General features: G+C 44.2%; 1 protein-coding gene across 1 annotated transcript in view; it reads right to left on the reverse strand.

Annotated features, from left to right (window-relative positions):
- The window catches only part of prdm16 (PR domain containing 16), a 222,746-nt gene that overhangs the window by 21,327 nt on the left and 188,919 nt on the right, over nt 1–12,500 (reverse strand). Inside the window, 5 exon segments of the mRNA XM_042096775.1 lie at nt 1–233; nt 1,307–1,460; nt 1,834–1,981; nt 2,223–2,427; nt 5,490–5,592. The exon segment at nt 1–233 is cut by the window's left edge and continues 1,538 nt beyond it. Coding sequence (XP_041952709.1) covers nt 1–233; nt 1,307–1,460; nt 1,834–1,981; nt 2,223–2,427; nt 5,490–5,592 — 843 coding nt within the window.

Here is a 12,500-nt window from a genome sequence, read left to right on the forward strand (position 1 = left end):
CTTGGCCTTGGCCATGATGGGGCTGGAGCTGAGGGGGATGCCGGGGGAGAACATGCCCCCGGGGGCGTAGTGGTTCTTGCCCTCGCAGAATCGCCGGTGCTTGTTGAGCGAGGAGGTGGTGCTGAACATCTGGCCGCAGTCCTTGCACTTGATCTGCGTGCGGCAGTCGGCGTGCATGCGCTTGTGCCGGCACAGGTTGGAGAACTGCGTGTAGGACTTGTGACACACTTCACCTGGGAGAAGACAGGAGGGCGGCAGGGGAGAACGGAGGACAAGAGAGAGAAGAGCGCTCACGGTTAACTCAGCCTCGTCAGCCAAATCCCACCATCCTACACTTCATACGTAGACATGAATATCTCATATCACGGCAACATGCACATGACTGTCTCTCATCTCGGCTCATCTCAGTCAAAAGCTCAGGCCCTGTCACTTCGCTTCTGAGTCATTTAAGGACAACAGTCTGCAGAACAGACAGACAGTTATTGGCTATGACACATTACAATATTAGCAGATTAATCACAGGGTAAAAAAATAATCATAATCACATCTATTATGTCTATACATTAGAATACATATGCATGAATATAAATGTATGCATGCATATGTAACAGCAAACATGTGAGAGAGCAGGTAATAAAAGGAAGGATGAAAAGTAAAAGTAGTGAGGAAGCGAGAGAAGCGTGGGATGAGAGGAGAGGAGAGGAGGAGAGGAGAGGAGGAGAGGAGAGAAGCATGGCATCGACTCAGCGTCCATCAAACAGGAACAGCTGTGACAGAGACATTTACCTTTACATGTCAAATCTGCCCGAGCCATAGCAAAAGAATTAGGGGCCCTCAAGAAAGAAAAACACACACACTCTCTCACACACACACATACACAAACACACACACATACACAAAATCAACAAAGGAGAGAGGAGGATGGGGTTAAGAACCAAGGCAAAAACCAGGAACAAGGAAAAGGAGGAAGGGGTGAGAGATAAGAGAAGGAAGAGACAGAAGATGAAAACAAAGAGGGAGAAGAAAAAGGGGGCAAAAGGAGACAAAACAATAAATAAAAACAATGGCAAAGAAAAAACAACAAACAAACAAAACATAACAAACGCAAACCAAAGAGAACCAAAAAACAAAGGAAAAGAAAATACAGAACAGAAAGAACGTAAAGAAATTGCTCTAGAATTGCATTGAGGATTGCTCTGACCTATAACACGACAGAGGTCACTGTCGTGGGAGTTTGAGGAAAGACTGGAGGCCTTTGGACACGGGAAATGATATCTTAGAGAAGATGCTGATGGCTGAGACTTACAGATGAACGGCTTGACACTGCTGTGAATGTGCTTGTGCTGCTTGAGGCCCGACGACGTGGCGAAGGTCTTGCCACACTCAGGGCACGTGTGGGCACGCGCGCCCACGTGCTGCGAGCGGATGTGGCGCTGCAGGTTACTGGGGTCTGTGAACACCTGCGCAGGTGAGAGGGCACGGTTAGGGATCTATAATATGAAATTAGAAAAGGCACAAGTAAACACAGGTCAAAATGATTTTTGATTGAACATGATTTTATAGGCTATGACATTTTTTTTACACACCAAGATGGGCAGAGCACATGCAAAAATTACATTCATCTTTATTTCTTTTTGGTTAGCTAAAACGATTAAAACACTCCGTTGAATGGAAGTTCGGCATGTAACAGAATGATATAATAAAAATCAGCAATAACAGTAATGCTCGTTCCCATTAAAAACTATTTTGTGCAGCGTTCTAAAAGCATTCAGTAACTGTCAGCTTGCATATGTTGTCATGGTTACTGTACTGTGGAGTTGCGGTGCTCTGTACCTTATCACAGTTTTCACATTCGAAGCGCTTGCCGCTGTCGTGTGACATCTGGTGCCGAATGAGGTTAGACTTCCAGTTGAAGGCCTTTGGGCACTGGTCACACTTATACTCCCTCTCCTCTGTATGCACAATCATATGCTGACCCAGACTGAGAGATGGAACACACACACACACACACACACACACACACACACACACACACACACAGAGAGAGAGAGAGAGAGAGAGAGAGAGAGAGAGAGAGAGACAAAGAGAGAAAGGTAAAAGATGAATTACAATGCTATGACAGTCAAAGTATACATGCATATTTAAAAAAAATATATGTGTCTTGTGTGTGTGAGTGTGTGTGTGTTTAGACGCCCCTCCCCCCCGGCGCCCCCTCCACACACCTGTACTCGCTGGGGAAGACCTTCTCGCAGTCCTTGCACTCGTGGACGGGCTCGTCATTGTCGTCCTTCTCCTGCTTGAACTCCTCGCCGCTGAGCGTGTCGAACAGCGACGTTGCGCTGCCGCACTGGTACTTCTGGTGCCGCCGCAGCTCCAGCTTGGAGGTGAACAGCTCGTCGCACTCCTCACAGCGGTACAGGTGCTCGTCTAAACACAAACAAACAAACAAATCAAGACACATCACAGTTAATAATAATTTACATATTTCCGATTGTATACAGTTATTTCTTATATAAATATATGTATTTAAATACACAGTAAGTAAATTCAAGTTCATGAATTCATTATTACTAAAAACATCTTTAAACTATTGTAAATCAAATTTATAACAATCATTTATGATTAAATGAATGAAAACAAATATGTGAAACACACTGCACTGTCAGGAAGCAAAGGAAAACAAAATAAATATTTTCCATTTCTCTTTTCAAAAATAAACTTTTAATCTTTTTCAAATTACGCCACGGAGTATGAGAAAATGTCTTTCATTTCCATGTCTGCTGTGTTACACTTCACTGGCCACACACACACCACGCTCGAAACGGCAAACATCCTCAACATACAGCGGGAATAACAATAATACGAATAATTATGAAATAATCTGATGACGATTAAATCTGCGAAGCCGGCCATGCATCATGCAGAGCTGGGTCAGGTCAGGTACTGACGCTAACGCGCCCAGTGGTTCCAGATGTGCCGCGCTGCACTGCGCTGACCACGCACGCCGAGCGCGAGGCCGATCTCCGCCCGTCCACCCGGGCTGCCCGGACGGCCCCTTTGTTTTTCCAACGCAGTATTTTTTAACGACCAAGGTCAAATGAATAAAAGAAGAAAAGAAGGTGGGGGCGGGGGGAGTTGGGGGGTGGGGGGGTTAGAAGAGGCTTTTCTATGGCCGTATCCTCTAACGGGTGCCAAAGCCAACAGGCAATGCTGACTTATGGCTTTTACAGTTGAGTGGGAGGCTGGCTGCCCCCCGCCAAGCCCACCCCCAACAACTCCCCCCCCCAACACCCATACATGCACGGCTTACTCATGATGGGGGGGGGGGCATAGGGGGTGACCCCAAAAGTCTGGACCTGAACCCGACAAAGGCTTGATGAAACATTACTACACACCAACTGCCTCATACACACACACGCACACACACACACACAACCTTCTCTCTCTCTCCCATAGGGTCACCGTCCATGTAGTGTATATGGACTGTGGTGCAGCTTGACCAGAGCGGTGCTGGCTAATGTTCCGTGCTCCTCTTAGGGACCCTCTGAGGGCTGTCTGCTCTTATTTCTCCGCGCTTCAGGAGGACCCACCGTGGTCCGTCTGCTCTCGTTTCAGCCCGCTTCACACGCCAGCGCCACCCCCCCCCCCCCCCCTCTTTCATAGGCAACCAGCACGGCACGCCAAAAACATGTTACAAAGCACTTATGGAGCCTTTATTACATGCCTTATAACACTTACAGATTCTGCTATAAAACATGGACTCTGTATGGGGGGGGGGGGGGGGGGGGGGGGGGTGGGCGTTTGGATGGATGAAGAGAGCAAGAGAGAGAGAGAGAGATGACGGGGAAAAACAGACAGGTTTTAGGTCATACAGTGTAATGGTCTGTTTTTTTGGGGGCTTTTAAATGTGAGGCCTAAAAATGCGCCGCAGCGAAGGCATCGTTTGGAAGTCAGCAGTCATTACAGTTCTGGCTGACTGCTAAGGGTGATAGTGAGGGGAATGCAGCTGGGGAGGGAGAGAGAGAGAGAGAGAGGGAGAGAGAGAGAGAGAGAGAGAGAGAGAAGAGGGGGCTGAACAAAAATGATTTTGCCACATTATCTTTTTGTTCCATCAGCCCCCACTCAAGACGGACAGGAATGCAGGATACTTGGAGAGAGAGAAGGAGAGAGGGGGGGAGTGGGGAAGAGAGGGAGAGAGAGAGAGAGAAGAAAGAAAGGAGAGACTAATAGCCCTCTCGCAGAAGTGGGGGGAACACAATTATGTGCAGTTTAGCAGTTAATCTGTGAGCATGGGTGAAGTCTCAGGAGGCTCCTCGAGCTCCACTCCAAATTCCAGCACCGATAAGCCGCAGGGAGAGGAGAGAAAAGACCAACTCTCCCCCTCTCTCTTTCTCTTTCTCCATCTCTCCCCCTCTCTCTTTCTCTTTCTCCTTCTGTCTGCCTGCCTCTCTTTCCCTTTTCAGACTGACTCATGAAAAGACATGGAAGTTCCCTCTTCACCCTTTCTAACTTCTCACTCAGAGAAGAAGTCTCTCTCTCTCTCTCTCTCTCTCTCTGTCTTGCTCTGTGTCTCTAAGGGGTCTGGGGATATATATCTTTTAGAGCAAACATTATATGAATATTTCCAAATGTCTGGGGCTTGTGTGAGTACCTCAAGCTGCCTGGGTTCATCTTTATAGTCCATGACAAGTCTACATAATCATGACGTCTCCCCCTATTTCAACCCAAATCAAGGGAAACACAACACAACAGCGTACCTGACAACCACTCTTACTAAAACCAGACCACTGCGTCTCCGATGCCATTCGCCCTCCTCCTGCAGAGCATGAACACTATCTGGAGCCTAATTTAATTATGTCCGCTAGCGTCTGGTCCTGTACGTCTCTCCACGACATGATTTCGCTCCCAGTCTAGCAGAAAGTCTACTTTGTCTTTTCAACACAATCGTTAAGGTGACTGTGGGTCTTGACAGAAAAAAATGCATTTAGCTTTTTGAAAATGGCAAGATTCCTTTATAAAATCAATAAATAATGGCCAAACGCTATAAAGATGATTTAAGGTTGCCCTTGCCAATAACGGAATGCCTTCACTCATTCATTTCCCTCCATTGCGATTTAATTCACACATCAATATATTAAATAAATGCATGGTATATTTAGAGTGAAGCATTGCACACCAATATGAAAGCACGATGGACCTAAAACAGGCAGGCTGGCCGTAGATCGATTTTTTGTCTTTAGCTCAACCGTTTCAGTCCGACTAGGCCTGAGAGCTGGTGCAAGCACTACCACTACTATCTGCCTCTGACAGATCAAAAACTAATTGTACGCCTGGCAAAGCACTGTCTGTTCCAAATGAATGGTTTACGCAAACATAATTTTTCTGGAAAATGAACATTTCGAGGACTGCGTGTTCGCTCTTCTGCAAAGGGCGGCATCTCAGCGCTCATTTGGAGTTAGTTTAAAATTGCACTAATGCATTCATCTCACCTTCCAGATTCGGTGCCATCGAACCCTCCGGGAAAATCCCGTCCTTCATATACACCAGCAGCTCCTCCCCGATCTCGATGTCTCTGATGGCTTTATAATAGATCTACAATGGAAACAAATAGAAACGCAAACAACTTGAGGGAAAGAAATACATGTTTCAGCATAAAAAGAAAATATCTATTTGTGAATTATTATTATTATTATTATTATTATTATTAGGCCTTAGGCATATATTATCATGGTCGTTGTTGTTGTTACTATTAGCTTATTGAAGTATTATTATTATTGCAGTAATGATAATAATTGCTAACACTATGCTTCATGATATACATGAAATACATTCAGTTTAAAAGGGATGTGAGTCAATTCCCATTCCTGATTCTAGGACTGATGCAGTTTTCCCCCCGTTATTCGTTTCCGCATTCATTCCAGAAGAATGTTAAGTACTGACACTTTCACTGTTAATATTTTCAGTGCAATTGTGATTATATTTTCATAGTGTTGATGTAAACATGAGAAGATGTAAAACATGTTCACATAAATTCTAAAATAAAATGTGCTATATGAATAAATTAGTAACAGAAAGAGTGAATAAAAACACACCAACACGTTATGTATGCTCAGTATGCGGTTGCGATTTTCATTAATTTGTAGATGACACATGCATCTAGCATTTCGTTATTTGCCCAACATTAACCACATTAAAATGTCAGAACACGATTGGTTTAAGGGTTGCATACAACTGTTTCCATTCAGTAGCATATTTGACTATAGACATCAATGAAAGTTGATGTTTACATCACAGCCTCATATTCAAATGTCTTGCGTTGGCTCCTTATCAGGCAACAAAAAAAAAAGACCGGTTCGAAAAACGAAAAAAAAAAAGGTCACAATTAATTAAACTATGTTGCAAACATTTATGACACATAAAACATTTTACACATTACACAACATGTTAAATTGTCTACAGGGTTTAAGCGATGAAAAATGAATTGTACAAAATTGTATTTTTAAAACACATCAAAATAAGCCTTATTTCGACAATTTTGAATAATGATTACAAAATCATCAACTTATGACAGCTTATCTGTATAAACAACGTAGCAGTAGGCCTACAAATTAATTTAGAAAGAACAATCGCGAAGCATTAATTCAATAAATCGCGAAGCCTTAATTCAATAAATAGCCTCCAGGGGGCGCTCCACGCCTACGAACAAGAGTTAGTTCAAAGATACAATACAATAGAGGTACTGATAGAAGGGCAGAAAGAATGTATGTGAGAGTTAGCCGCTGATTATGTTTGCGTGTGTGTGTGTGTATGTGTGTGTGTGTGTGTGTGTGTGTGTGTGTGTGAGAGAGAGAGAGAGAGAGAGACTTCATCCAATACTTTTATCGGCCTTATGTTGTGACAACCTAGAAGCGTGTAACTAAACTACTGCAGGCCGTGGGATGCTGATGCATGACACTCACCTTACTTTGTTTAGACAAAAAACAATATATTATTATTATTATTATTATTATTATTATTATTATTATTATTGAATACTACATTTACGAGCTCGCAAAAGATGTAATGGCAGGTCTGACCTTTTTGTTTTCGGCGAGTTGGCAGAGTTGGGGAAGTTGAGTAGCGGCAGATCTGAGCGCCTCCAGTTGCAAGAGCAGTTCTGTCCCGGCGGAGTTCACTACACAACCCATAGTATCATTACACGGGCTCGAGACGCGGCTCGAGGCAGAGCTGGGCCCCACGGTTTCGCGGCGGTCAGCGTCTCGTGTATGTCTGACTCTATCTCTTTCTCTCTCCCTCTCTCTCTCTTGCTTCCTCTCTGCCCCTTGCGCTCAAATCTTCCTCACGCAGATACGGAACGCACGGATATGCACCTCTGTCTCTGTCTCACGCGCACACACTCTCTAGTCAGCCCGAGCGCGTCTTTGATGAGGTGAGCTCGCTCATTAGTGATTCCCTATCGCCCCTCAGAGCGCCCGCAGTTCACCGGCAGCCACTCCTCCTCCTGCCTCTTATCTCAAACCAAAGGACTGACGGTCTCGCGGAGCAGACCCCTCCCCGCTGTCCCTCTCCACTCTGGCCACTAGATTAATCTATTATTGCTGAAAAATGTATGATAAAAAAATATGTACTTTCAAAAATACAAGAGAAATTAAATGCTATTAGGCGCACTGATCTGAAGGACTTTTTTTTTTTTTGGATAGAGAAAATGCTGAACAACGTGTTTTCGTTTAAGCTTGTGCTACAGTAAACACAATCGCTACACCTGTTTTTACTTGTTATCTTTCAGCATATGTATTCCACAGTTTGCACTACACATTCCCATATTTATGTTAGCGACATACACGGATACATTAAACATTTGGACATGTTCGAAAATAATTGGTTACAATTGAGAATTTACTTTCTCAGATACTAGGCTACACGCTCTAAAATGTAAACCTTAAATGTGATTGCTCACTGTGTTGGCCTAAACACTAAGAAAAACTACTTGGGTCAACTCGACATAACCATAAACAAAATACAGAATAAGACTAAAAAGACTACAACGCTTATTAGTTACCTAGAAAAATCGTTGTCTATTTTTAAGACTAAAAAAATATATCGATGCTGACATTTTTGTAGTGCCATGAAATAAATATGCAAGTATTACAGAGGTAAAGGTTTTGGTGTTTTCTGTGTTATTGCCATGATTCAATCATGAAACTAGGAAACGCGGGTTATTTGCAAGTAGGGCCTACGAATTTTAACATCTATATTTATAAAACAACAAATTTAATTTGATTGGGCAGAAAATTGTTTGTTATTATATTCATGTAAAGATAACCAAATACGATTGCATGTATTACTCAACGGGAACGTCCTTCCTGAAACATGTACATATAAAGCTAAAATGTTATATGCTAAACTATTTGAACACAATTGTTTTATCTATCGAATATGTAGCCTACCTGGTAGAAAATACACACACAAGTACGGTCATAGTTGCACTACAAATTCATACCCGCACACTGGCACACAAATGAACAAACAAAACATATGTGACCTAACAAATATGACTGACAGAAAAAATATATATACTATTTTATATGTAACACAGTAAATTAAATTAAACACGGCCGTGTCATATGCATTCTCTTTATTCAGGATTCCCCGGTCTCTGTCCAGATTGGACTCTGAACTCTAATAATTTAAGACAGAGAGCGTCTGCTGCCTGTCTGTCTCTCGTTTTGTGTTCGCATGTGCCGCGCACAGAGGAGCGCTACTGCGACTTTGCGAGTGCGTTAAAGAGGCTCTTTGAGGCGCGGCATTGTGTGGGGGCTGAGCTCAGGCGAGCTGAGCTGAGCTGTCTCTACAGTAAATCTTTTGAGGATGTGACAGCGCCAGGAGGACCATCTTGACTTGACCCCCTCAGCCAAGCCACCGGAGCAGGGGGCAAATGCCCCATCCATCCATCAATGACACGCCTCACATAATCCCCCTACTGTCCACACACACACACACACACACACACACACACACACATACACACACACACACACACACACACACACACACAAATCTCACAGCTGAGATGCTGAGACAGTCTGAAAATAATGCTTCAACACACAATCATACTACACTACACAGCCATTAAAAAGTCTACTACAAATAATTTCAATCTTGTATTAGGCCTAGCAATTTTAATGTGTTAAACATTTGCAAATAGTTGGTATTAGTATGGGTGCATCTGAATCTCTCTCTCTCTCTCTCTCTCTCTCTCTCTCTCTCTCTCTCTCTCTGTGTGTGTGTGTGTGTGTGTGTGTGTGTGTGTGTGTGTGTGACCACTGATCAAACACCAGGCTGTCTAGTTGTCAAGCTCTAGACAAAGTGAGACTGGGAAGGGAATTGTGTGTGGGAGGGCATCTTGTGTTGTCTAAGACAGCTCTGTGCTCGTCTACTCCTGCCTAGCTCCTCACTTACAGCTCCTCAGCTCTCTTCCTCTAACTCCTCTCCTGTTCCGCCACTGTCATTGTTTTCACAAATCCCTGGGTGGAATGAATCCAGTGTGATCATCGTGACCGCTCCCCCGAGGCCGCTCTCGTTCTCACAGACCGAAGTGACCCATCCGCTTCCCATCCGCGCCACTGGTGGGCTCGGACACACACATCCCTTCACAGAACACACACCTCGCCAAACAATGAGCACAGTGACAATGCAGTCTATAAACAGCCCTGCTCTGTCTTTGTCTGTCCGTGTGTGTGTGTGTGTGAGAGAGAGAGAGAGTGAGACGGAGAGACAGATACAGAGAGAGAGAGGGAGAGAAAGAGAAGGAGAGAGACAGAGAGAGAGAGAGCAGGAAGAGCTGTCTGGATTCCCTGTGTTCTTAGGTTGTTATGACAAACGCTTTAAGTGCTTCTCAAGAGAGCAAGACAGTAAGTTCAAAGGTCAACAAGCTCTTCTTAACAAACTGAAGATCTGGAAACGTCCACCAAGCTACCTGCTTAATGACTCGAATGGCAGAATACACATCACTGCCACATACAACTGTTTCAGTTACTTTACAATACACATGTACGTAAATGTAACCAACCTCTCACTTTAATGTAATTGGGCATCTAAGAACTGCTAGAATATCTAAAAGTAAAGAACTGGCTGTTACAGTGTGTATTATGTATGACATGCCCTGTTTTTTTACTCACATTTTAATGTTTCTTTTTTTTCCTGAAGGAGCAGCAACATTGCCGTCCAATGTGTAAACAAGTAAATAAATGATCTGGGTGTGTTTTAAAAGGTTAGCGGTGCATTCAAAACCCGCTAGGTAGGCACACATTTCCTTAGCACTCATGCATTGTGTATGCTTCGCTACCAGCTAAAGTAGCAAAGTTCAATGAATTATGCATTTTAGCATTGTGGCTCCACTAAATAAATGATAAGCTCCTGTCCATCCAATGGGGCTTGAAGTGACAAACTCATAAGCAAAGCAGTTCTCTAACTAAAAAACTAAAGAAAAGTGGAGAAAAAACCCAAATATAATACCCCCCCAACACATGCACGCGCGCACACACACACACACACACATGCGCACTCACACACACACACACACACACACACACACACACACACACACACACATCAGGCCACCAGCCTCCTGCAGTGACCTCTCTTCCAAGAGAAAAGATGAGTGTGTGTGTGTGTGTGTGTGTGTGTGTGTGTGTGTGTGTGTGTGTGTGTGTGTGTGTGTGTGTGTGTTTGTGTGTGTGTGTGTGTGTGTGTGTGTGTGTGTGTGTGTGTGTGTGTGTACCTGCTTATGCGTGTGTGTATCGATGCAGAAAACCTTGAAATGATTAGGTTTGGTAGTTTAACTCAGTTGTTGGTTGTCAATCACACAGGTCCCTCCCTTACACACACACACACACACACACACACACACACACACACACACACACACACACACACACACAGAGAGTCCCTGCCTCTGTCTGCCCTGTTACTGACAGCGTGGAACAAAGGCGATGGTGGCCAAGGCCTCTGACACCCATCCTTTTAACGCCAGAGGAGAGGCCCAGCCAGAGACGAGCGGACGTCAACCAGCTCCTCCAAAGAGCCCTCAGCCACACTCACACGCATACACACACACACACACACACACACACACACACACACACACACACACACACACACACACACACACACACACACACAAGTTGAGAGCCCTCCACCATGTCAAACACATAATGAATCTCTCTCTCTCTCTCTCTCTCTCTCTCTTTTCAGGCTTGCTTTTCACTCTCTCTCTCCTCTCACTCATTCAGTCAGTCTCTTTCTCTTTCTCTCTCTCCCTCCCTCCATCTCTCTCTCTCTTTTTTCTATATCTATCTATTTCTCCAGAAACCTTAACTCTACCTTTCCTGTTCTTTTGTTTTTTTCTCTTTCTTGGAACCCTTCTGTCTGTGTCTGTCAGAGAAGTGAGTGTGTTTATCTTCCCTGATGCGTGACGGCACTCTGGCACAGGTGACTGTTGCACCCGCATCCTCAAGAGGGACGCCAGTGTCCAGGATTACGCAAAAACAGCCAGCCCTATTTTCATTCAACTTTGTAGAATGGTGTAGGATGAGACAAAGAGGAGCCTGTTCAATTTACAAGTGGATATGTACAATATATGGCTAACTTGGAGTATTCAACAGGGCGCAGTCCAACACTATGGCTGCCTATAGGCAAATACAATGGTAAAAACGAATGAGCTCATTATAGATCAGTAATGCATGTCTCTGCAGTTTTTATGTCTTCTTTTATTCTTTTCAATATGGCCATCTTCATTTTCATTCCATCTTCTTTTATCTAATGTGGTGTGCAACTGTTTGCCATGGTTTTGACTTCCTTTCTTAGTAAAAAGTTAATCATCAATGCATAAATAAACACATACCATTGGGTGTATCTGAGGCTGATTGAACAAATTTAGTTTCACAGTCATTACTCATCTCTATCTCTTTCTTTCTTTCTTTCTTTCTCTCTCTCTCCCTCTCTCTCTTAACTGGCTCTTTTCCTTCACTCTCTGTCACTCATTCTCTCTCTCTCTCTCTCTCTCACTCTCTCTCTCTCTCTGACTCACGAGGCACTCATTCAAGGTAAATTCAGGCAAACCAAACACTTTTGTAATGAACAACCAGCAAGCTGTCTCTTTGACTACACCCCCACCCCGTCACTCTTTCTCCTGCTTTCTCCCTTTTCATCTCTTCTTCTGTGTCTCTCTCCTTCTTTCTCTCTCTCCCTCCCACCATCCCTTTCTCTCTCTCTTCTCTCTCTTCCCCTCCCCTTCAGTCTCTCTCTCTCTCTCTCCCTCTCTCTCTCTATCTCTCTCTGAGGACAGCAGCAGGTACTTCACAGTGTCCCTCTGACAGCAGCAGCTGCTGCAGGCCTCTTTTCTTCTCCTCTCTTTCTCTGTGGGAGGGATGGAGAGAGCGAGGGAGGGAAGGAAAGGGAATGTCACCTGGACCAGGGGGTGGGGTGTGGGGTGCTGAGAG

Source organism: Alosa sapidissima, chromosome 7, assembly GCF_018492685.1.
Source record: "Alosa sapidissima isolate fAloSap1 chromosome 7, fAloSap1.pri, whole genome shotgun sequence".
Classification (NCBI taxonomy): Eukaryota; Metazoa; Chordata; class Actinopteri; order Clupeiformes; family Clupeidae; genus Alosa; species Alosa sapidissima.